We start from the raw sequence: 25,025 nt of genomic DNA on the forward strand, positions 1-25,025 counted from the left end.
AAAAAACAAAAGAAAAACGGATTTGTGCACTAAGGGAATATCGCTGGCCCCAAAATACTAGGGTGCTGATTCGTCGACCTCGGCGCTTCGAAGCAAACTTGGAATCTTGGAAGATCTTCGAACAACAATAAGCACAGATGGGTCACATAGAAGGGCGCTAAACCAATGGGCGAGACGCTAAGTTAATTTTTTTCTTTTGAACGGTCGCATCATTGAACTTCCAAGCCTTTGTTTTGAATCTGCAACACCATGTCAGTAGTGTCAAAGGAAATTCCAAGCCCAAAGATTTGAGGGAAAATTCACGTGGACGCGAGTACCCTGACCCTCTGCCGAAGACCTCTCTCCTCTCGACCCTCGGCGTCATGCAAGTTTCCGTGCCGATCAAGCGCCTAATTCTCATACTATTTTTATTCGAACACGCTCATTGGCCGGTGAAATGACGCCCACCGATCTCGCAGTGGCATCCGATGAACTGTCGAAGGGGATTGGATTCCCCCACAGGCGCCCTGGCCAGAATGGCCCCAGTCTGCAAGTCCTGACTGGCTCCCCTCCAGCCTCTTCAGGTCCGTCATGCATGAATCGGCGCCGAACTCTAGATGGGTCGTAAGCTCGCACTCTTTTCAGCCACTACCGTTTCATCTGTACGTTCAGATTCCTGCCGATTGGGGACATGTTCGCTTTTTCTGACGAAATGTCTTACATGGGTTGGCGCCAGGATACTTGGACCAGCAGGAAAATGCTTGCTAGCTGCAGCCGAGCTCTTTGTCTGCAGAAGCTCATGGTATAGCCTGGGGCAATTGTTTAAAGGCGCCAACTCTTCCCAGATTCTGCACTTCTTTCATCCTCGTCATTGTTTGATTTCCTTTTGGCCCTTTTTGGCCATCTTGGTACGTCTCCAGCCAAAGACGCTCGTTCAAGGATACGCATCTCCTTGTCCCACCCTCTTTCGTTTGATATTGGGTCAATTTTGTTGAGGCTTTGTTTCATTGTCGCCTGCCAACAATACTAATAGAAATTGCCTCCTTTGCTGCCTACATCTTTATGATTGTCCATTATATTACATTTTCTATTGAGGTCTGGCTTTCGATATCGCAGCCTATTGAGCCCTGATCCTTATATCAGTTCGCTTTTGTTTCTTTCATACTTCTTCACTCCTTTTTTCCCCCCAATTCTATCTTCCTTTTCGTATCCCACTTTCCCGTCACTCGTTGCCGATATCCTTTCGCAATGAAGGTCAATTCGGCTATTGCGTTTTTCTCTCTTTTGGCCTCTGGCCAGGCCAGCGGAGCGGTAAGCCTCATCTCATATCTTGCATTGCTGCCTATGTATCTGCTAACAATGATTTTAGTACTGGGGTTCCGAAAAATGCTACTCCAGCCCGGGTAGATCGCCTAACAAGTGTAATGACTACCAGCAAAAGGGTTTCAGCTGGACTGACCTTGCTCCTGGCTCATTCTCTGAATATGGTGGCTTCTCCTTCTCTGGGTTCACGTGCGGAAATGGCTTTGGTTCCAGCCTGGGCAAGCGTGGCGTAAGTAATGCATGTCTGATCTTCATAGATACATACTAACCATGTCTACAGACCCAGAAATGCATCTCCGGTACCGTTTCCAAAGGTAGCTCCGGCTCGGAGAGCTCCGCTCCTTCAGCTCCATCGTTCGCCTCCGGTACGGATGAGACCGGCTTTTCTGTGACCAACTTCCACGTTGCTACCGAGAAGGATACCGAACTGCACATTATCTACACTATGCCTGATGGGTCGATCTGCAAGAACACCGCTTCCTGCAATTCGGGTGGTACTGTGGTCAACAACGATCAGTGTGGTGGTGCTAAGTCCGTTCACTTCGAGCTACCTGCCGATAGTGAACATGAGAGCTGCGGTTTTGGCATCTACAGCGTTGGCTTTGACTGTACCCCTGGCTCTACAACCACTGCGCCTGCGCCTGTCATCACTGCTACTGTTGATCCTGTTACCAGAGTTCCATATGAGTCTGCGCCTGCTGGCTCTAGCTCTATTGATGTACCTTCGCTATCTAGCTCGACTTCATCTCTACCTGCTGACTCTAGCTCTGCCGCTGTGCCTTCGCTCTCTACCTCAGAACTAGCGGTGCCTGCTGACTCCAGCTCTTCCGCTATACCTTCGTTCTCTGTCACCGGCTCTTCTGTGGCTGTTGGCTCCAGCTCTACCGCTGAGTCTTCACTCCCTGTGACTGGCTCTTCTGTGGCTGTTGGATCCAGCTCTGTCGTTGTGTCTACATCTTCAGTCCCAGGGTCTTCTGTCGCTTCATTGACCACTCCGCCGACAAGCACAACTGAGTCTGCAGGTTCCAGCTCTCCCGCTGTGCCTACATTTTCTGCATCAGGCTCTTCTGTTGCTCCAGTCACCACCTCGGCGACAAGCACACCTCTTCGGATGACTACATCGACTGTGTTCACAACTAGTTTGATCACTGTCACTAGCTGCGCTCCGACTGTCACGGATTGCCCCGCTGGATCAGGCTCAACCACTGTGATAACTTCCACTATCGCTCTTTCTACCACTGTCTGCCCTGTCACTGAGACTACTCCTGTCGCTACAGACTCGCCTTCTGTGCCTGCTGTACCTAGCCCCAGCGGTGTTCTCCCTGGGAGCTCATCAGCTGGTGTCCCTCCTTCAATTGGTACATCCACATCATCCATTCCAGCGTCCTCTTCTGTTTCCTCTACTACAGGCGGAACGTCCGCTGTAACTGGAACACCCACTGCGTCGACCCCATTGATTCCTTCTGCCTCATCCACTACGGGCGGGCCTTCGACACCAGCAATTACCTCTCCTATTAGGATGACTACCTCGACTGTGTACTCCACCAGCGAGATCACTATCACTAGCTGCGCGCCTGAGGTTGTCAGCTGCCCAGCAGACTCGACCGTTGTAGTTACTTCGACTGTCGCTGTGTCGACGACTGTGTGTCCCGTTACTGAGACTACCCCTGTCGCTACAAACTCACCATCGGTGCCTGCCGTCCCCAGCCCAAGTGGTGTTCTTCCAGGAAGCTCATCGGCCAGTGTTCCTCCTACTAGCGGCACTTCCACATCTTCCATTCCGGCTTCTTCTGATTCCTCCACTACGAGCGAGTCCCCCGCTGGAACTGGTACTCCCACTGCGTCGACCCCGTTGATCCCTCCTGTTTCCTCCACAACGGGCGGGCCTTCATCCCCGGCCATCACCAGTCCTGTTAGGATGACTACTTCAACTGTGTACTCCACCAGCAAGATCACTATCACTAGCTGTGCGCCCGATGTTGTGAGCTGTCCAGCGGACTCAACCGTCGTAGTGACTTCAACTATCGCTGTCTCGACGACCGTGTGCCCCGTTACTGAGACTACAGCTGTCAGTTCGTCTGTGTCTGCTGTCCCCAGCCCAAGTGGTGTTCTTCCTGGAAGCTCGTCAATCGGTGTTCCTTCTGCTAGTAGCACAACCACATCTTCTATTCCGGCTTCTTCCGATTCCTCCACTACGAGCGAGAGCGAGTCCCCCGCTGGAACTGGCACCCCTACTGCCTCGACCCCGTTGATCCCTCCTGTTTCCTCCACAACGGGCGGGCCTTCATCCCCGGCCATCACCAGTCCTGTTAGGATGACTACTTCAACTGTGTACTCCACCAGCAAGATCACTATTACGAGCTGTGCGCCTGAGGTTGTGAGCTGTCCAGCAGATTCGACCACAGTAGTGACCTCGACTATCGCTGTTTCGACTACTGTATGTCCTGTCACGGAGACTACAGCTACTGCCACCGAATCCCTACCAGCAGGCCCGAGCCCAAGTAGCGTGTTGCCCATTAGCTCCCCCGCTGGGTCAACGCCCCCTAGTGACACTACGGCTACATCTACGTCAACCGAGGTGCCTCCTCCCACTGACACTACTGCTGCTTCTACATCGACCGAAGTACCTCCCCCTATTGGCACTTCAGCTGCTTCTACGTCACCTGGATCACCTCCTCCCACTGGAACCCCGGCTGTGTCGTCGCCTGCACCCTCCTCTCCTGCCGGTACTCCTCCGGCCCCTGGAGAGTCCACTACTACTGTCATTACCTATGAGACTGTGACCACTTGTCCAGTGACTAACACTATTACCTCCGGTTCCTCCACTTTCGTGACCACCTCGAGTACCGTTTCAACCGTTACAATGACTACTGTCTCTACGATCTGCACTCGGTGCTCCGCTACTGCTACCATCACTTCCGTTGCTGGTCATAGTACTGTTGCCCCGTCTGATACTGCTACCCCCGTGCCTTCAACCACTGTCGCTTCTAGCACTGGGCCGGCCCCATCTGGGACTTCTGAAGGGGCAAGCCCTGTGACTTCCTCATCTGCAGAGGCTTCTAGTCCCCTCCCCAGCGGTCCCGCAGTCATCAGCTCAATCCCCTCTAGCGTGGGCACTGAGACCACACCTGCGATTCCTCAAGGGTCAACAGCCACGGTTATAACTTATGTAACTGAGACCACTTGTCCTGTGACCGCCACCATCACTTCTGGATCATCAACTTTTGTCACGACATCTAGCACAGTTTCAACTGTTACCTTGACCTCCACTCCCTCCCTTCCCAGCTCTGTCGCTGCTGGAAGCACTCCTGCTCCCTCTGAAACAGGCCCCACCGCCACCGCTACTCCTACGGGTCCTACTATCATCAGTATCTTCCCGTCTAGTGGCGGCGTCACCTCTACACCAACTATCCCCGAGGGTGCCACTACCACGGTTGTGACTTACGTGACCGAGACTACCTGCCCCGTGACCAACACCGTCACTTCGGGTTCTTCCACCTTCGTTACCACATCCAACACTGTTTCCACAGTGACTCTCACCTCCGTCTCAACCATCTGTACTCAGTGCTCCACTACTGTCACTACAACCAGTAACATCCCGGCGGTCCCCAGCGGTGTTTCCCCGATATCGAGCCCAGCTCCCCCTGCCCCCTCAGCTCCCTGCCCCGATACTGTGCCCCAGTGCATCAACACCTGGCTCACCCTCGCCCCCAAGTGCACATCCAACAGCGATGCCTCATGCTTCTGCCCCAACAGTGAATTCACCAGCAAAGTCATCTCCTGCATCCAAGCCTGGGGTGCCTCCAAGGATGAGATCCAATCTGCTCTCTCCTACTTCACAGGTATCTGCGCCACCTGGGTCCCCCAGAACCCTGGCATCGTCACCGCCATCCCCTCAACAATCACACTAATTCCAACAATCGCTCCTCCCGCTCCAACTTCCAGCGGCGCTGGTGCAAGCGTAACCGGCGGTCCTGCCGTGCCTATCACCTCCGCTCCCGCCCTCCCCCACACAACAATCACCTACTCAACCTACACTGTCACTGTCCCACAGGTCAGCTTTATCACAAACACCGGCTCCACCTCTGGCGCCATCCCAACCATCGGTCTGGTCCCGGCTGGTCCCAGCAGCGCTACACCGGCACATACCGGCCATGTCCCACCCCGCGCATCAGCGTCCTGGATAACCTCAAGCGGGTACGCTTATGCCAGTCGAAGCCCCTTGCCCAGTGCATCGCCGGTCTTCAACTCAGCTTCCAGCTTGTCGATTGCATCCAGTCTGGTGCTGGTTTCTCTCGCTGCTTTCTTCAGCTTGATCATGTAAATTTGTTTTCTAGCACACTAGCCTACGGCTAAATCTTTTCTTTATCTCTTCCTACTACAAATATGCACAGTGCGGATTGATTTCGTGTTCTTGCTTGCCTGCTTGTCTTCCTGGCCCTGGGGTGGTTCTTCCTGTTTTTATGGGGATTATTGGCTGGGAATTGACTCGACTCGTTGGTCCTAGAGGGACTTCTTTGTATTTTAGTTATCCACTCCCTAATTGAACGCGATAGACTTCGCTTTTTTGTTAAGAATGTGCTTCTCGGGTCTTAGATTCTATAGTATCATTCTTTCAAATCCTTTAAATGACACCAGGAAGATAACATATAGGTGTAGAGCTGGATGGTATGGTGCAGATCCAGCAAAGAAAGAGGTAGGGAAAATTGGCCAACTATGTAGCTCATAGCCACACGCACCCTCTATCATCAGTCGCCTTTCAGAATCTTTAATCCATCAACTGCATTGGACTCTTCTGCTTCGTCGTCTGTGTTCCAAAACGTCTCGCTTCCGATCTTTGAATCATCCTCACTTGAGTAATTCAAATCTTGATCTGCGTTCATTTCGTTATTGTTTTGTTCTTCTTGTGCAATGCCATATCTCATGCTATCGAGACTCACTACGTATCCGAGCTTGGTCATCACACAGCTGGGCGATCAACAGCTGGGGGCAGAGGCATCCTGAAAGCCATGGACCAGACTCAATTGCTCTCGGTCAATTAGCCCAGATGTGACACAGTCGGACGCCCGAGATAGTAACATTGAGTTGTGACAAGTCGGCTTCGTCAATTTATCATCACAAAATACGCGCAGAAGAACCTTACCCCCAGTGAAGCAACACGAGGATTTGATCCATGGCCACCATGACCTTTGCTTGGAGGCCGTCGAGGAGGCCACGGATCAGATCCTCATATTGCTTGACTTGGTTAAATATTCATCCACCTGTTATTGGCATGGTAGATTGACGAAAACATTCTGTCGCAACTGATGTCACGGACGACTCTTGTCTCGAAGGAATTTCACATCGGGTCAGGAAAAGATATCATCGGAGTGATAGATCATGGATATATGAAAGGGTAAGGAGATGATTAAAGAAAACAAGAGAAGGACCGAGAATGAGGCTTTCATATAAGGAATAGGAACATCAGCAAACAAAAGTACCTAAATATGAGACGTTGATATGCAGACCCCCGTATGTAGAGTCCCGATTTAGAACTACATACATCGAAGACCAGTTAAAAACTAGTCTATACAGTCCTGCTCACTCTCTTTTACAGCAGAAGCTTCACTCCCTTCCCTATATACCGCGAACCCACAATCATACCGCTGAGTGACATGCAACTCCCCGTAAAAATGACCACAGCCATATACTTCGTCAACCCATAATTCTCCAACACAAGGACCCGGGAGATCAAGTTCGCACTAAGCGGGCCAGTCAAGACATTCCCAATCCCCTTCCCGAAACAAAACAAACTGAAAATCATCGACATAGCCGTCGGATCTGCACTAATGGACGTAGACATTCTCGCCCACATAGCAACATACCCAGCACCGAAGAATCCATAAATCAATGCAAAGACAATCAAAGGAGCCAGCGAATGAGCCAGTCCCCACAACGCAAACGAAGCCACAGCAGAGACCACAGTCGAAATAGCAATAAGCACATTAACAGAAACCTTCCTATCTGACAAAACACCGAACGTGAATTGACCCGCCACTTGTGACACACTCATCAAGGCAAGAAGTAAGGCTCCAATCGTACTACTCATCCCCATCGACCGAGCATAGGAAGGTAAATACAATGTAGGAAAGAAATATCCCAGGCCCTGCACAATATTCGAACAAGAGTACACCCAGAACAAAGGTGTTCGAAGAAAACTCCAGTCCGATCGAGCCGCTGTCGTGGCGGTATATCGTGAGACTGGCAGGCGACCTTTCAAAAATGGGATTAATGGGCCGGTCAGTATGAACATCGCAATGGCGACTATTCGTAGCGTCGTTCGATACCCGTATTTGTTTAATAGTTTCTCTACTATGAATGGCATTACTGCGCCCGAGACACCTGATGCGCTGCAGAGGAGTCCGTATGCCATTCCGCGCCGGGTGACCCAGTATTCATTTACCATGTTAAGAATTGGGTAGTAGAATATTAGGAAGCCGAGACCGTAGGCTACGCCTTGGGTTAGAATGAGAGTTTCGAGAGTTGAGGCGAAGGACCCGCTTATCAGTGCGATTATGCAGATTGGCCCTGGTGGGGGAATGTGAGTGTGTGCGCAGAGAGTGGTGGGGAGATTAACGTACAGCCAATCCAGATCATCTGTCGCTGGTACTTTTGGAAGCGTTTGATGAATGGTGCTGTGAAGGGCGCTCCGAGGTAGGAGATTCCTGAGGCCACGGTGCCTACTACGGAGATATATGGGTTACCCGCGAATTCGGGGAGCTCCGAATAATAATTTTGGAAGACTCCGAATGAGAGTGGAAATCCTGGAAGTTGTCAGTCGTTGTAGTGTCTTGACTTCAAGCTGTGCGTACCCCATAGCAGTGCTTCAAAGACAAATGCTGTTCCGAGCAGTTTCCAAGCAGCAGGTCCATGGTCGGTTGGCTCGAGTTGTTGGTTGATGAATTCCACATCTTGTGGTTCGTCGAGTTCAAGTTGAACTGCAATTACTGGCAGTGACCTGCTTTCTGTTGAAGTTTTTGATGCCATAGGGTGTATTGCTAAGAGAGATTAATACCCCACGAAGAGACCTCGGCAAGTACCTGACTCAAGAGCCCCCTAACCCCAAAGAGGAAGGAGAAACGGTTATCAATATATGTACATCTTTACCTAGGGCAGTGGCACTGTGAAGTTCAACATATAAATGATGTATGATAAATTCTTGTGGTTTACAGAGGATAGGTCGAAAACATGGAGAAAGGGAGGAGAGATCTTATATGACTCAAAATGAAGTAGTGGGGAAGCTCAAGGCAGACTATACCACACTGCCTAGAGGAGACCTCGTTCGAAAATCTCTTCATGTGGAAACTATTGCTACCTAATTGATCTAGAAATCTCAATCCAGGCATGAAGGTTGACCGTCTCAAGGTTGTTTGCCCTATTGTCGTTTCCGCACTTTTTCCCTTTGAGTTAAATTAAGTATATTTGGATCCCCAAATATGAAGAAATTTTGGTAAGCCGGATCAATTGCCCCATGCCGGCTTAAAAGATAAAGGCTGTCTGTCACGCAGAAGGAAATTGACCATATTGTCGCACCCGGGCTGCTGGGTGTAATCATGCTTGGTGCAACAATTAGCGATCCAAACCTTCATTGTTTTCAAGCCACTCCATGTAATCCTTAATCCCTTCCTTGATGCTTCGGAAACGCAGCACAGAGCCAGCCCGACGGAGCTTCGATATATCGGCGCAGGTGAAACTCTGGTACCTGCCTTTTAGCTCTGCTGGGAAGGGAACGAATTTGATGTAACCCTCGGGGTTGCCGAAATGCTTAGCGACTTCCATGGCCACGTCATGGAAGCTGCTTGCAATACCAGTGCCAACGTTATAGATACCGCTGACTTCCGGGTGGTCAAGGAACCAACAGTTCAGGCGGGCGACGTCCTCGACGTGGACAAAGTCCCGCTTCTGTTGTCCAGCCTCAACTCCGGCGTATTCACCAAAGAGTTCAATGGCTTTGTATGATTTGCGCTTTTCGTAAAACTGATACACGGTGCTAGGGACCGCATCCCGATGCTGTTCGCCGGGTCCGTAAACGTTGAAAAGCCGCAGTCCGGCGCATTGGGGGGAGCGAGCGTCGGAGTTCTTGATGACATACTCATCAAACAGCAACTTGGAGTATCCATAGACGTTCAGAGGAGCTTCCTGGGCGTTCCCCTCGATGAAGGTAGTTTTGTTTCCATACACGGCAGCGGATGAGGCGTAGATGAAGCGAACACCCTGGTTTTTGCACCACTGGAAGAGCTCCTTGGAGTAGGTGAAGTTAGCGTCCAGCATTTTCTTGCCGTTGGTTTCGGTGATGGACGAGATGGCACCATAGTGGAAGATGACGCGGGGACGATGATGAAAGGTTTTGGTCCGAATCGATTCACGGAAGGCTGCCGCGTCGATGTAATCGGCTACTTTACAGGTGACCAGGTTGCGAAACTTGGATCCATCAGTCATGTCGTCGACCACCACGATGTTGGTCACACCGCGGTTGTTCAACTCCTTGATGATGTTGGAACCGACAAAGCCAGCTCCACCCGTGACCACGATCATTTTGGGAGATTTGATTTGAAGGTGATGAAGAGCAGAAGGGGAGGGTGAAGATCGAGTTGAGAGTGATGGGGGAGACGTTTACCAAAGTGGAAGGAGCGAGGGAAGACACGGCGACATCTTAGGACCAGGCTGTGTCTCATCGGCCTCATCACTTGTCGACTTCACAAACGTGAGGGTATAGATGAGAGTAATCAGAAAGAGATGGAACTGCCTATTTAGCTGTTCTGCTGCGTTTCTAGCAACTTGTGTGTAGTTTCTATCACATAAGTTAACAGGTACTTCAAAGCTCGGATTTGGTACTAGGAACCTGAAAATGAAGATATAGATCCCTATATCACAAATACTTCCCCTAGGGTCGAAGTTAGATCACATCTGACAGTCCGGAATATTCTTGCCGATGCTGCTGGGACTTTTTTCTTTTCTCCATCTGACGAATCCAAACTTGATTGGACACAGGTCCAATTAAAGACTGTCAGCCTCAGCCCATTTGACGAATATGAAATGGAGCTATCGTGTTCAGAAAGTGTTGGAATGTCGGCATGCCTGCCATTTTTAGATAGCCGAGTCTCTTGGCTCGGCTTCAACTCCGATCACCCAACTGTTATTAGCCGCGTTAGCCATCCCCAGTTGATCCTTCTAGACTACAAAATGAGATGGGGCCACAAATGGTAATGATTATGGTTGGATAAGGGGTTATCTACGGAGTAACAACGGCGATTTTGGTTTGAATTAACGCCAGTGCTCACTTATTTCTCCGGTCCTTGCGTTGAAGAAACCCACTGAAGATAGGTATACTCCGGAGAAAGGGATCGCAGTTCTCCGCAGCGATCTGACAGATGCACCAGATACATATGCACTGTACAAACTATTTATGGCTAAATCAATACATTTATTGGATCTTTCAGCTCCTTGCAACCGCATTTGCCCAATAAATAGATCTATGCATATGACAGTCGACATGTTATCTCTCAACCCAGAGATAAGCCTCTAGCCCTAGATTGGCTGACAATGAGTTTATAGCCATTTCTAAGCTAAACCCTACACCAACACGGTATGGAGATTTGTACTTTGGTCAACTCTAAATTGGTTTCGAGCTATTGAAGACTACCGAGGTCTTCACCTTGCGGTCGAGATAAGCTATCCACCAGTAGGCTTCCATTAGGAGAAACCGTTGACAGCCGCGCCGGATATGCTACCTTATATTCATCTTCTCTCCTGCGCATCCTGTAAATGTCATGGCTCAACACAGCTCACTATGGTGGCCCGAGGACCGCATCAAAGCAACCCTCGACACAAAGTATGTCCTCAGTCGTCTGCGACCAGAGAATATCCCACGTCTCTTTGAATTACCAGACTGGGGCGAAGGATTGACCAGTGGAACCTATATGGAATGGATCCTCACTAAAGCCGCCCGTGTATTTATGATCCTCGATGCTATCGGTATCCCCGATCGGATCTTCGCGCTAGTCGATGAATCCTGCGACGACGATGATCTACCTGTCGCTCAACATAGTGTGGATTTACTCCACTTATCCCCGGACGGGGAAGACCTCGCCCTCGAAGCGAGTTTCTTTCATGCTCAATGGCGCTTCCTCGTCCGTGGTATTGCGGAGGGGGACCATGTCGTCTATACAGAGAATGAGGGTGTCCCCGTCGAGGCGGTGCGCACAAACACCAGCGGAATACACGGACGTGGTGATACGGTCGACAGGGTTGTTCTCGCTGGCTCGGTCTGTCGAGTCTACATGCGGACTCAAGTGCAAGTCGGTGGCGCGCCCTATTTCTTCTCGGCGGAGGAGGTTCTCGCTGAGATCCGAAACCTGAAAAGACTGTCCCATGAGCATATTGTCTCTGTCTACGCCTCGTATCTGAAAGACGATAGTGTCTCCGTGTTGTTCACCGGCGCAACCGCAGATCGAAACCTACACAGCTTCCTGACAGACGAACCGGTGTCCTTCAAACGGCTGGACAAAGAGCAACGTCGTCAGATCTTGATCACTTGGCCGCACTGTCTTGCATCAGCAGTCTGCTGGCTGCATGCACGAGGCCACTCCCACGGCGCAATCCGTCCTTCCAACATCTTCATCGATGAAAACTTCCACATCTGCCTCGGTCAGTTCCAAGCACTCGACTCCCTCCTAACTCCACCACATGTCAACGACCTCGAGGCATACAATTACTCTGCACCAGAGCGCTGGACTCGTCCCTCGGCTCCAGTCATCCAAAAGCAACCACAGCCCACGCAAACACTCCAGCCCTCAGGAGGACGTACAAAGCGCAGACAAAGACCAACTCGTCTAGCCCTCTCCCCCTTGAACGAGAACCAACCTCCATCTGCAGACACAAGACCAAACTCGGCATCCTCAAAACGAACAGTCATCCACATCGGCCTACCAAACTCCCCATCCCACTTCTCCCTCTCCTTCTCATCCTCCTCTTCATCCTCGGGGGCCTCCTCAACGGCCTCCTCGATCTACACAGACGCAACAGCAACATCCCCCCAGCCAAAAAAGCACCGCCTAACATCCTTCTGGCCCCTAAGAAAAAACCCACGGCCTCAATCAATAATCTCAACCTCCACATCCTCTTCAGCATCAACAGCACAATCATCCTCAAACCAACAAACCCCTTCCCTCTGCCCACCACAAATCTCCCTCCGCCACTCAAAATCAACCCAATCCCTAACCCCATCCTTCACAACAATCATCCCCTCCCATCCTCCCTCTAAATCCAACCCCACATCCCCAAATGCCCCAGCAGACATATTCTCCCTCGCAGCAACAACCCTCGACATCCTAACAACCCTCCACAAAAGAACCCTCCCCTCCTTCGCCGCCCACCGCAGCGCCCGAAACAGATCTGCCGGTCGCGGCGGCGGAATAGCAGATGCATCCTTTCACCTCGCGCGGAATGTCGTTCAGGTTCAATCGTGGATTGCATTGTTAGAGGGCGATGCGTTGAAACGGTGTCGACGGGAACGACGATCTGATATGGTTTTCTGGGCAGTGCCGAGGATGCTGATTGTCATTCGGGCTATGCTTGAGGTTGAGGCGGGGAAGAGACCGCTTGCTAGGAGGGTGCGGAGGGGGTTTGCAGATGCTGTTGAGAGGGGGGCGTGGGGGGTGGAAGGGGGTTTTACATTGTGGGAAGGGGAAAGGGAAGGAGAGAGGGAAGGATGGGGATGGGGATGGAGATGGGAATGGGAACGGAGATGGGAATGGGAATCATGGGTTGGAAATTATTCGGGAGACGCGGCTTGGGGGGAGTGTTGGGTCTGCGGTTCCCGGGGCTTCTGAGTCCGGGTCTGTTTCGGAATCTGTTTCGGAGTTTGATTTTGGGTTTGGGGATGGTGGGAGTGAAAGTGAGAGTAACGTTGAGGATGGACATTTGTTTGATCTTGATGCTGAGGAAGGGGATGTGTCGGAGTTTGAAGAGCATGACATACGTGTGGACCAGGCCTTGCCTCAGCTGTATCTACCGGAGTTGGATATGAACATTACTGGGGTAGAAGGATTGACGTTGAAATAATGAGGGTGTACGATAATGTCATAGTTCAGTCACTAATAATTCGTTTCTTGTGTACACTTCATGCTTCGTGAAAGACAGACCTGAGATAACATCTGTATGCAAACAGCACGCCGACTCCAATATATCATGCAGTGACTCGGTCGAACTCATCTATCCCAATTTTGTGATGCATATCAATACAATGGCTCAAGCAACCGACAATGGTCGGGAAGAAAAGAACAAATCAAAGCCAGAGGGCAACAACACCCAACAAACCAGACAGCACCAAGGATCCAGCGAGCAGGCGCTCAGTGGCCGGCGAGCCGACGGTCACGGCATGGGCAGCGCCTTCCTTTGTGGCCGATGCAGAGGGAGAGCCGGTTGTCTCGGCCTTGTTGATGTCCTTACCGGTCGTCGTTGTGGAATGAGATCCCTTTGTATAGGTCTGTCCCAAGGTAGGAAGCGGTGAGCTTGGGTCAATTGCCCATCCACCGGAGGTCGAGGCAGGGCACTCGATGCCAGTCAGGCTGGACGCGCTCTTCCGGTAGGCGGAAAGAGCAACGCCGGTCGGGTTCAGAGTAGCCCACTGAGACTTGAGGTTGTTGAAATCAGGTGACACAGGCGTTGGGGTGCCCTTGCGAGTGAAGCCATCCTCGATGGATTTCGCAGTCGCAGTCGCAGCGTCCACAGAGGGACCATAGCTGATCAATCCATAGTCGTTGGTCTCCTCGATCCACTCATAGATGATGGACCCGGACCAAGTATCAGACATGTGCTCACCAAAGATGGCAGCCTGATCCTCAAAAGTACGAGGTGAGGGGGTGTTGCAGCCGGTCTCGGAGAAGAAGATAGGGATGGGGTAATCAGTCGCGTTCTTCTGCAGAATGTTGTATCCGGACTGTTCGTAGCTGGATGAACCACACCACTCGTAGGCATTCAGCGAGTAAAAGTCCAAGCGATCGGCTGCATCCTTGGAACAGGCCATGTAGTTCTGGAGCATGGGTCTCAGATCGGCAATATCGGCCGCCGAGTAACCAACAGGAATCTCGCGATAGCCCTTCTTATCACGGTAGGCCTTGATGTCGCGGGCAGCCGCCAAGACGTAGGGAGCAGCGGCCGAGCCATCGGCCGTGGTGAGTACCTCGTTTCCGACCAAGACACCGGCAGTGTTGTCGAACTTTTGGAACTCATCGAGCACCGCCTTGAAGGCATCAAACTGGGTCTGATTCCAGTGAGGCTCGGTCTGTGATCGTCAGTATATGGGATCCACATGAGGGGAAAGTGGACCAACCTGTTCGATCTGGGTATTGAAAGTGTCCAAATCGACGAACAGGTGGATTCCTAGACAACACATCAATATGCATCTAGACCCTGGGAAATGGAATCAACCATACCAGCATCCGCCAGTGCCGACATACAGCCCTTGTGATCACCATGGGGATCCACGTGGTACACACGGATCGCATTGGTGCCCAGCTCGGACATACGGGCGATATCCCGCTTGCATTGGGCAGTGTCGATGAGCGGGTCACTTGGGGTAAGCTGATAAGCGATGCCTATTCGAGTCAGTCAGGAAAGAAGATACCTAGAGGATTGGATTCTAGGTACCCTTGATGTAGAACTGGGTTCCGTTCTCGTAGAAAAACTTGTTGCCAACAGCCGAAATGGGCGAGATTGCGCCCACAGCGGTAGCTTGTAACCCAGCGAGTAGCAATGGCACCGAAAATGCTAGAGATGAAAACATGATGTGAAAATTAACGAGACTTGAATAGAAACAGGCTGGAAGAGAAGAGAAAAGAAAATAAAAAGCCCAGCTGTTGACACCCGCGATGAAGGGGAAGTGCAAACCAAATTACAAGGGAAAGAGCTGAAACATAAAATGGCTGTTCCTTGATTTGGGACTACAGCAACCAGATCTGCGGTGTTTGGTTTCATTCCTAGGGCATTCCATTGATTTGTTTTTAAAGCTTAGAGGTCTCAGTAATGTTCAAAGTACGAGCTAGAATTTACAAGACATGTTGACATGAGTCTATTGACTGCTGTGTTGCTGTGTTGCTGTGTTGATTGTTGATTGTTGATTGTTTACGGAGTACTCTTCCTGGTGTTGGGGCCCAGCCCTAACCCCTATCACACACATCTCGAGATCCAGAGACATATACTCAAGTAGGTAGAAGATGTGCAGTCTCTACAACAGAAATCAAATTAAACAGGTGAAACTCAACCTATTTTACCTCAGAATCCAAGTTCGCCCCTATACTATAAATATCACCGTATAAAAATACTTGTGAGACATATAAGACAAACCATATCAACCACTTTGGTACGTACTCCATCCATGTACAACATCTACAACATGTGTACTTCGTATGTTGTACTCCGTGTTAACATCTCGGGCATTGTATTCCCTCATGTCAATCACTGCTATTCATGTTATATCCACTCTTACTAGACAGGGGAAAGATAGTCCGTTCAAAACCTGGCACGCAGCAAATTTAAAATTCTCTCTTTGTTCACGAGACCCCTGTTGGGCAGATATCAAGATCAAGACCCCTAATGCACTCGTATCAACGCTAGCAATAACGCTATATCCAAACATTGAATCGTTTTAAAATTGCTGCCACGTTACCCCACTGGGCGGTTTTCGGAGCTCGCCACGGGGGTCTAGAGCGAGGTCATTGCGAGATAAGGAGAGCGATTTTTGCGAGTATTTTGGATTTGTTATAGGGGATGGGAACGTCAAAAGTAGGAGAGAGGTAGTAAGATCATGTCACATCTATAGCTACAACATTGCGTTATGTTACTCGAATCGATCTATAAACGTCTCTTGCCAACACAAAAGTGCAACAGTCCAGACTCTCTCCAATCTCCACTCCTCCACTTCATTCCGACATATCCACCAATGATCATCGCCGTACGCAAAGTGTTCGTCAGCTAGTGGAGCCCTCCATTGGGATCGTCTGGGCTTTCCTTTGGACTTGGCACCCGAAACGGGAGAGTCTGTTGATGACGTTTCCGCAAAGGGGGGAAAATATAATATCTAGCCCGCATCCGGTCCTCGATCTTTTTTCGATGGACTTCAACTCGACCCCTGTACCTGGTTCTTATATCTCGACATGATTCTATAACACCTCCGATCAAATATATACTCATAAAATCATCCACAATGGCATCCCCTTTTCACATCTCCCGACACCAGCAGGTCGAGCTAGAGCGCAATGAAGCCTTTCGAGTAATGCGCGAACAACTTCGCCGCCAAGAATGCGGGATGGAACGACCAAGCTTCTGTGCCGGTCATCGACACTCCTGCACCGCCACCGAGCAAGAAACCTTCCGCCTCCACCGCGACATCATCCACACCCTCCTCGTCCCCCTTTTCCTAATCAACCACCAAGCCGAGCGCATCGCGGCCCGTACCCTCCCAACCCAGAAAGGCGCCGAGCCCGAACGTGCATTCCGCGGAGAAGCCCGCAGTGCTTTCGCCTGGCTGAATTGCATCCTCACAGAAGAACACGACTGGTACCTCACAGCCCGCTGTCCGGCCTGTATCGTCCAGCACGTGTTACACTCCGAGCCAACAATCCGATTCGTCACTGTCGCCTCGCAGCTCGCGGGCGCCCGTTCCGGCTTCCAGTGCTGGCTGAATGCCCTGGAGACGGCAGTCTGTGAAGACCCCTTTTGGGGCGATGCTTTCTGGCCGGATATCGAGGAACGCGCTTCCCGTTTGACGGAAGGGGTGCAGCAGCTCATTCGTCAGTGCTACGAGCTCAGCGTGACACTCGATAACCCGGCTCGGGTGAATCCGTCGCTCACAAAGAACCCCATGTCTGCTTACGGTAATCGTTCCACGTCCTGCACAATCCCCTTGAAGCCTTCGAGTTTCGCGCGGAAACAGGTCCGCCTCACGCGGGAGGAGCAGAGATATCGCTCCTCGTTTCTGTGGAATTGCTCGGATATGACCCAGCCGCTGGCCGGCTGCACTACTGCGACCCAGTCTCGGCGCCGGTCGCTGACTTCGTGAGAGAGATCTGCTGGGCTATGGTGAGACTCTCGCCACATGCATTTTTCTCTCAACCAAGCTGTCGCTCCATACCGGGACTGTTTCCCAGAACCAGCCCGCCACCGATTGGACCCGGGATTCGTGAAAAGTGTCTACGGAACTTGTGAATCTACGTACCCAGACTCCCATCGCGGATTTCGCGCCTGTCAATTCCCTGATCACTTGCGGAACACATGGCCCTCGCGGCTCCACGCGACCGAAACTATATCGGTATGCAAGGGTCGCGGATCAGGAGTCCGCTGTGATGCAATCAGACCCAGAGCCGTGGATGAGAAACACTCCATGGAAGATATTCCCAAGTGGGAATCGGGCTGTATAGCCGAGGATGATGTGATATTTTGGTCATTTTTGACAGTGACTATAGTGATATATATAATTTTAATCATAATCTACTTTCCAGGGTTGCTATCAAGTAATGCGAAAGCACATAATATGAAGTTGACGTGTACTGTTTGATTTGATGGGTTTTTCTAGGGTTATATATATTAACCCTGCAGTAAACTCCACGTAGCATATATATATTCTTAAATCTAATTCGTACGTATACATGGCATGGTCTGCAATTAATCTAATGCCGTGGCAATATACTTTATGTGAGACGGTGGATCAAGCCGGAGATGGCAGGGAAGTGAACCAGATCGAGGCGTACAGTGGAAATTAAAACGGTCCCAACGTTTAGGCTGGATCTGAATATGGGGTTTCAATTCCAAGATTCTCTTCAAATGCGAACTTGCTGCGAACTAGGCACTGAACTTTGAACTGCCGATATATATTATTCCATATTGTGGTAGCCTATACTTCCGCTTGTACGTTTGAAAAACAAGTATATGCCCAACCCTCCCGGAAACGGAGGACTACATATCTGTGAAGTAAGTACTCGGTACTTCGTCTAGGCCCACGCTCCACAGCCAATCGGTGGTACCGGCGACTTGTGAAACCCAAGGCTTAGGCCGCATTGGGAGTGATAACTGTCTAAGGTCCTAGTGCTATGCTTAAGTCTGGTTCGGGTAATGAGGACTTCAAATATATTCATATTTATATTCGACTGTATATCCCATACATTATTTAAATGTTCCAAGTTGCACCCGAAAGTGATCGTCACCCCCCCCGTGGAGCCCAGACGAAAGTCCATCGGTCTAGACTACATATTTTTATACACACGACTATACAATGGACTTTGCATTATTATAGGCTATATAATATTATATTCAGTTCTATCAGATTAATATATATAAAATTCTAATAGTATTATATCCCTTACAGCAAAAGAGGAAAAGGAAAAAAAAAAAAAAAAGAGGTGGAAACCGATGACTCCATGACTTGAAAGGTCTAGACTTGCCTGACCTGAAGAGTCTGGCCCCAGCCCTTGCCCCAGTTAGTACCCAGTACATGGTCTAGTGCCCATTCGCCCATATTATGCTCAAGTACCTAATACCCACTCTTCCCTTCCCGTCAATTTCCATAATTCACGCCCTCTTTTGCTTCTTCTTCTCTCTCTCATCCCTTCTTCCTTCCCCCCCTCCTCCCAAAAATATTCATCTCTTCAAACGTCAAATTTATAGGCCTTTCGAAATTCTTCCCCGCTTGAACCCGGTCATATTGCGGTCATCTTCCCATTCGAATGATTTATCCCGACCATCTTCCGTCCGTTGGATAACTCTGAATGACTTCCTCGTGCAATGGACAGTATTGGCCCGTCAACCCTCCTGACGATCGCACCATGCATGTCCCACCAACAGTGAAACTCGACACAAGAGCACATCTCCCCCAACACTCAGATACACAGGAAACTCTCAACCCGGCTAGGATCCGCCGACGAGCTTCACAAGGATCTCTTCGAGCAAGACCCTCGCCGGTATCTCGCTTTCTGTCAAAGAGTAGCGTTGCAGTAAATTTTCCATCTTGGGATCAACGCGGTGCCTCGCCTCGCTCACCTGGTTCGCCCTATCGTTCGGATTCTCGCACTCGGTCGGTCGACTCTCGTCTTCGTCTTTCAACCACTGTGTCTCGCGGGCCGAGGCCTTTGGCTGCTTCAACGCCTTGGGACTCACACTATCAATCTGAATACCCCGCTACATTACCCCCCACGCCACCAGACGAGGATATCCACGTTGCCTGGAACCCCAAGTCCGAGATGATGATGTTTGATACACACTCCCACCCGGGATCCATGGTCATGATGGACAACCCAAGTGTGGATAATTCCTCTGCCACCGGTGCTTCAGATACACTCAGTAGCCCATCGGATGGGCTCTCTCATAGGTCATCCAGCTCTGGAGGTAGCCCTAGGCCCCAGGATGAAATGGATTGCCAGCAGGATGTGGGCTCATGGCTGGATCATGGCATTAACTTGACTGGTAAGCATTCCACATGGCTTTTCCCAGTGTCAATAACTGACCTTTTTCCAGCATCATCACTTGCCCTCTGCAAGACACGAGGCGAGGCCGTCAAAATCGTTTCTCAAACGCTTCCATATCCCAGAACGTCTGATCAGGCTGCATCAGCATCGAAAACCGACAGTGTTTTCCCCTCCCTTGTCCAGGCCGTCCACAACCACCTGCAACCTGGTCAATCACCCTATATCAATGTCACCCACGCAGTGCCGGAACAATTCAGCCTTTCCAATCTCCCCCACTCTCCTCCCAGCACTCCTCGTTCTCCGGCTGCTAGCGAGGATTACTTCAACGCCACTGTTTTCTCCAGTGCAGCAGTTGTGGGCGCTTATCATGACTTCCGTGGGCCCCTTCAACGGCAAATGTCCCACGCCCCGATGCCCATTGTCCCCCCTCGCAGCGTTCACATCTCGGTCCTCGAGCGCTATCTTCCCCCAACCTCCGCCCAAGAGTATCGTGATTTGTTTTGCCGTACCCGTCCATCTTTTCTCGTTGACCGTTTGAGCGAGCTATCGCCGAATGGTGGCTCCCTCCTCTTCGTGTATCCAACCAAGAAAGGCGCATCAACATTCAAGTCTCAGTACTTGGGACCCATCCTCGACCCTCTGCTCCGTCAACTCGTCGTGGTGAATGAGTTGTCCGCAGACGTAGGCCGCTATCTCGGCAAACTCTCATCCGTCTCTCAAATGGATGACTTTGCCACCATGAAGGCGAACATTGTGGCACTCTGTGAATCATTGAGCGATAACGATTCCTCCTCCCGATTTCACGTGGCCGATGCAGGCCGCGGACAGACCCACCTCGATCGCAGCCTCTGGGCCGAGTGGTTCATCCACCAGGAGAAGGCCCGCATGAAGGAAGTGCTCAGTCTGTACTGGCAAAACGGCCGCCGCTCATCCAAAAGCGCAAGCTCCGGATGCTCCGGCATGATGGGCAACAAGGAAGTCACATCTTCCGGCCTTCTCAGTGAGATCTGCGATGGCATCCGCAAGCGACGCTATTGCGAGGACAATGAGCCTCGCGATGGTGTCGAGCTTGGAGTCTTCGTGATTCGTCGAACGAATTAGATCGTTGCAGCATTGCTAGATCACATTTTCCCTCTCTCCTCGAACCCCCATTTTCATTCTTCTACCCTCTTCCGCAATAGCATATTTTAACAAACGGCCTTCACAAAAGATGACATGGGACCCTTGGAGGTGTCCCCGGTGTTGGATTTCGATTTTCTGGTGCGAAATAACTCTTTCGCGCCCTTGCATGAACTCGTTTGTGGGTTCCATTTTCCACGCGAATATTTTGAATGAACTATGAATACCCCGGTTGTTGTTGGCGATTCGGGTTTTATGATCTTTTTTTTCTGTCTTGATGACGGATATAGATATACACGATTCAGTGGGAATATATCTGCTATTAACTTCATGTTTGCTTCTTTTGTAATCTTGAATATCACTGGTGTAAGCACTTCGTATAAGTAGGGGTCATGCTCATGGTTTCATCAGGCGCCTGTTAGGCATCACTGGGACGTACATATTCCGAGAACGCACCTTACCTGCACTATCGTAGGTAAATGATATGTCGATGCGGAGTAATTAATTTGACTTTTTGTGCTGGATTAAATGTTCGAATTGCTATGATCTATAGCTGTAGTAAAATTTGTGCATGTCGGCCATGCAGAAGTATATAGCTCCAGATGGGTGTAGATTGCAACGAACTACAATAGAAGACGGCACAATCGAATTATCTCGATTCATTCGATTGATCCTTCTACTTCTTCCCATCAGTCTCACTTAATTAGGTCGAGACATTGTTCATCTCTTATTCGCCTTGCCTTGACCTTGTCTTCACCTCTACCTATTCTCGGGGCGGCCAAACATTCTGCCGTCCATATTCGACCGTGACCCACCCCTCCCATCTCATCTTCCTTCGATCACCTACTCGATGCAATCTACCACTCTTTCTCATCCACACTCGCCACATTCAATGTCCTACCAAAACCCTCCGCCCCTCAGCCCCGGCGGCGGGGCTGGTGGTGTACCCTCGAAACGCGATAAGCGACGCACTGCGCTCCAGGAACGGCTCCAGGAACTGACGGGTCAGTTCAGCAATAACCGGGATATCCAGTTTCGTCAGCAGTTGCACGCACTCCAGTGCGATATGACCCCTGATCAACAATGCTGATCCATACGTGACTGGACCGCTCCCGGACTCCGCGGAGAGCATTGCTTCACTGATTGAGGACACTGTTGGAGGCGGCAGCAAGTTTGCAAAAGAGATGGCTGGCCTTGCTGGATCATGGTATTCCAGATTTGTGCAGCAGATTAATGAGATTAAGGAAAAGAGAGATGCAGAATTGGTCACGACGATGGTGAGCTCCCTGATTTTCTGTAAGAAGCTTTGGCTAATCAGTGACTTTTTTTCCTTTACAGAACAACTACAACAACGTTATGGAAAGACAACAGCGAGACCGTGATTTCCGCACTTACTTCGCACAAGAAGAATTCCGCCATTTGTCTTCCACCCTTCGCGAGCGATTGATGCAGAATATCTCGGGCAAGCGCGCCCGTCTGATGCGTGAAAAGGAGCAGCTCGACATCGCCGACACCAATGCTCTGCTCCTCCACCCCAACCAGTTCAGCATCACAAATCCTGCCAGTCCCGGTGGCATTCACAGCAATCGCAAGACTCGGCACACGCGTCACCGCGTTGACCTCGATGAGTTGGGCAATGGGATTATCACAGATTTGAACAAGCGCAAGCGCAAGGCTCCGGAGGACGACACTGGGTCGCCTGCACGGGACACGGGCGATGCTACTCCCGCGAAGCGCAACAAGACCGAGGTCACAAAGGAGCAGGTGGCACCTGCCTACTCGATCCACTCCCTCTTCACCGACAAGGAACTCAACGCACACGCAAACCAGGCACACTTGGCTACCGTTCACTTCTTCTCTACCTCCAGGCGTCCAGACCACGGATCCGGCGCTGTGACAAATGGTAACAATACCGATGCTGAGGATACCCCCGAGGGTACAGGCCATGAAGACAACGGCACCCCGAGCGCAGCCGACATGATGCGCACCGCCAGCCACAACTTCCACGCTACCCGATCCACCCGCACCACCGCCGCGCACAGTGCCTTGAGTGCCCTAGCTGACCTGGCTGATAAACCCGCCACACGCCCGATCCTCCCATACCACGTCCTTTCCAACCACCACGCACGACCAAACGGCAACGCGCCCCCTTTGACATCCCTGATGAATGAGGAAGTTGATGACGACTGCGCTCGTATCAGCCGTCTCGCCGGCAAACCACCTAATTGGATCGACGCGTCTCTTGTCGAACTCGTGGCTGCACCTCTTCCTACTCCCCCAGAGCCGCTCGATGGCCACCCAGCCGATCCCGCAGTCTTCAGTCAACTGCACCCGGATTTCCCCCGCAATGGGTGTTGACTGGACCCCTACCGTCCACCACCCCGGCTTCGAGATGTTCCAGCCTGCAGCGATGGAGCGCGAGCGCAGTCGAAAGCGGACCCGCAATCACTGAGTATGCACATGAAGTTTCGTATGTACGTTTAGATGGGATGGGAGTTTGCCGCAGGTCGCGGTCATGGATTACCCTATGTCAATTGATCATATTAGCTATGTTGTGAGGGATGGACCTCGGAGGTGTTTGGGATTTTGAATTTACTTTTACTTCTACTTTTTCTGTCTATTGTCTTCTTTTCAAACACATGTTCACCCCGACATGTTAGGCGTTGTGCCAACTTTGAACACAAATAGTACCTCGTTTCGGAGGTTCATGCTTGCCCCTAATTCGGGTAGTACAATTCATATGAATACGTTGTCATCTAGCCTTTTTTAATATCAGTAGCTTTTGTAATCTCAATTTGGGCCATCTCTCTCTATATATATTCTAGCGAGTCACCGTGCCGGAATGTCTCGACACCTGCTCAGCACCACACAAGATTAACATCACAGGTCAAGGCCATTCGAGGGAAGTAAATGTGCCGATTAGGACTACTATTTCCCTCGCAGATGCTGAATATCTTGACGACGGGCTCAGAAAATCCCTTCAGGGCCATAATTCCCACTAATCTCCTGGTTAACGGAGTCTACAGTTCTATCTCATCCAACCACCTAGAAAGCTTCGAGACCCAAACTGACCATTGAAAAGGAAAGACGCAGATCTGAACTATTAGTTTCAGGCTTGATTTTGTTCTGGCCTTCTGGGTGATGCTTTTGGGTGTAAATGTTGATGTAGTTATGGATATTAACTTAGGGCTAGCATATCATCATCATGACAAAAACGGAACTCATGACCGACTATTCTATTAGCTGACTGCTAATAGATCTCCAAAATCACAACAAAGACCAACGTCCAAAGCATCAAACAATCTCTCCATCCTCATGCTCCGGCGCGTCCTCGCCATCCACCCTCCCATCTCCAAACTCCCAATGACAACATCAACGCGACCAAAAGCCGAGTCCCCCAAACCTCTCTTCAGCGGTAACATCCCAGCCCTCCAAGCCTATACCGAGGACATCTCAACCCCAACAACACACAGCCGCATCCTCCCAGCCATAAAACACGACCACTGCGAACTTGAATCCCACAGCCACAAAATCCTTTCGTCGACAAACCCAGACCAACAAACCCGCTTCCAAAACCAGTTCGTCTGGGAACTTGCTCGTCACTTAATCGGCGAGGAACTAGTTGTCTACCCAGCCATGATCACCTCTCTTCCAGATGGAAAGGGAGTAGTAGATAAGAACAGACTCGAGCATCGTGGTGTTAAGCACCAGTTGAAAACCTTCCAGGAGCTATCGTCTACAGATCCGAGGTTCGTGCCGACTTTGAAAGGGCTCATGCGTGACTTTGGGATTCATGCCAGACATGAGGAGGATGTGGATTTGGTCAGGCTTGAGGAGTTGCTCTCTAAAGATGATAGCGTTGAGTTAACTAAGTCCCTGGATCGGGTTAAGATGTTTGTGCCATCTAGAGCGCATCCGCTTGCCCCTACAGAGCCATTCTTTGAGACTGCCGTTGGGCTTTTGACGGCGCCGATTGATATGTTGGCGGATTTGTTTCGGAAATGGCCTGATGGGAGGGACAAGGAGAAGAAGTAGATTATAGGTGATTTATGATATCAAGTTAGACATGACAATGTTCAATTCGTAACACCCAAGCTCCCTGATACA

The 25,025-nt window shown here is 50.6% G+C and overlaps 9 protein-coding genes across 9 annotated transcripts; 6 read left to right on the forward strand and 3 right to left on the reverse strand.

The window, feature by feature from the left end:
• Positions 1–1,227: 1,227 nt before the first annotated feature.
• On the forward strand, positions 1,228–5,626 carry N7500_010412 (extracellular serine-threonine rich protein; the record flags this gene model as incomplete). The annotated part of the gene is made up of 3 exons (XM_056681550.1): positions 1,228–1,290; positions 1,349–1,531; positions 1,583–5,626. 3 exons carry the CDS (start codon positions 1,228–1,230, stop codon positions 5,624–5,626), a joined length of 4,290 nt encoding a protein of 1,429 aa, XP_056528932.1.
• A 424-nt stretch (positions 5,627–6,050) lies between these two features.
• On the reverse strand, positions 6,051–8,328 carry N7500_010413 (MFS monocarboxylate; the record flags this gene model as incomplete). The annotated part of the gene is made up of 6 exons (XM_056681551.1): positions 6,051–6,270; positions 6,446–6,542; positions 6,946–7,043; positions 7,167–7,791; positions 7,923–8,105; positions 8,154–8,328. 6 exons carry the CDS (start codon positions 8,326–8,328, stop codon positions 6,051–6,053), a joined length of 1,398 nt encoding a protein of 465 aa, XP_056528933.1.
• A 582-nt stretch (positions 8,329–8,910) lies between these two features.
• On the reverse strand, positions 8,911–9,876 carry N7500_010414 (ADP-glyceromanno-heptose 6-epimerase; the record flags this gene model as incomplete). The annotated part of the gene is made up of 1 exon (XM_056681552.1): positions 8,911–9,876. The coding sequence occupies one exon, from the start codon at positions 9,874–9,876 to the stop codon at positions 8,911–8,913; it is 966 nt and encodes a 321-aa protein (XP_056528934.1).
• A 1,235-nt stretch (positions 9,877–11,111) lies between these two features.
• Positions 11,112–13,404, forward strand: N7500_010415 (protein kinase domain-containing protein; the record flags this gene model as incomplete). The annotated part of the gene is made up of 2 exons (XM_056681553.1): positions 11,112–12,953; positions 13,027–13,404. 2 exons carry the CDS (start codon positions 11,112–11,114, stop codon positions 13,402–13,404), a joined length of 2,220 nt encoding a protein of 739 aa, XP_056528935.1.
• A 223-nt stretch (positions 13,405–13,627) lies between these two features.
• gel6 (putative 1,3-beta-glucanosyltransferase) lies at positions 13,628–15,127 on the reverse strand (the record flags this gene model as incomplete). Its single annotated transcript, XM_056681554.1, has 4 exons — positions 13,628–14,626; positions 14,675–14,724; positions 14,778–14,939; positions 14,992–15,127. The coding sequence occupies 4 exons, from the start codon at positions 15,125–15,127 to the stop codon at positions 13,628–13,630; spliced, it is 1,347 nt and encodes a 448-aa protein (XP_056528936.1).
• A 1,419-nt stretch (positions 15,128–16,546) lies between these two features.
• Positions 16,547–17,401, forward strand: N7500_010417 (uncharacterized protein; the record flags this gene model as incomplete). The annotated part of the gene is made up of 1 exon (XM_056681555.1): positions 16,547–17,401. The coding sequence occupies one exon, from the start codon at positions 16,547–16,549 to the stop codon at positions 17,399–17,401; it is 855 nt and encodes a 284-aa protein (XP_056528937.1).
• A 1,759-nt stretch (positions 17,402–19,160) lies between these two features.
• On the forward strand, positions 19,161–20,900 carry N7500_010418 (uncharacterized protein; the record flags this gene model as incomplete). Its single annotated transcript, XM_056681556.1, has 2 exons — positions 19,161–19,797; positions 19,849–20,900. 2 exons carry the CDS (start codon positions 19,161–19,163, stop codon positions 20,898–20,900), a joined length of 1,689 nt encoding a protein of 562 aa, XP_056528938.1.
• A 910-nt stretch (positions 20,901–21,810) lies between these two features.
• On the forward strand, positions 21,811–23,276 carry N7500_010419 (Sds3 domain-containing protein; the record flags this gene model as incomplete). Its single annotated transcript, XM_056681557.1, has 3 exons — positions 21,811–21,977; positions 22,048–22,195; positions 22,257–23,276. The coding sequence occupies 3 exons, from the start codon at positions 21,811–21,813 to the stop codon at positions 23,274–23,276; spliced, it is 1,335 nt and encodes a 444-aa protein (XP_056528939.1).
• Positions 23,277–24,233: 957 nt separating this feature from the next.
• N7500_010420 (HHE domain protein) lies at positions 24,234–24,953 on the forward strand (the record flags this gene model as incomplete). Its single annotated transcript, XM_056681558.1, has 1 exon — positions 24,234–24,953. The coding sequence occupies one exon, from the start codon at positions 24,234–24,236 to the stop codon at positions 24,951–24,953; it is 720 nt and encodes a 239-aa protein (XP_056528940.1).
• Between the last annotated feature and the right edge of the window lie 72 nt (positions 24,954–25,025).

Source organism: Penicillium coprophilum, assembly GCF_028826855.1.
Source record: "Penicillium coprophilum strain IBT 35676 chromosome Unknown utg000006l_segment0_segment0, whole genome shotgun sequence".
NCBI classification, from domain to species: Eukaryota; Fungi; Ascomycota; class Eurotiomycetes; order Eurotiales; family Aspergillaceae; genus Penicillium; species Penicillium coprophilum.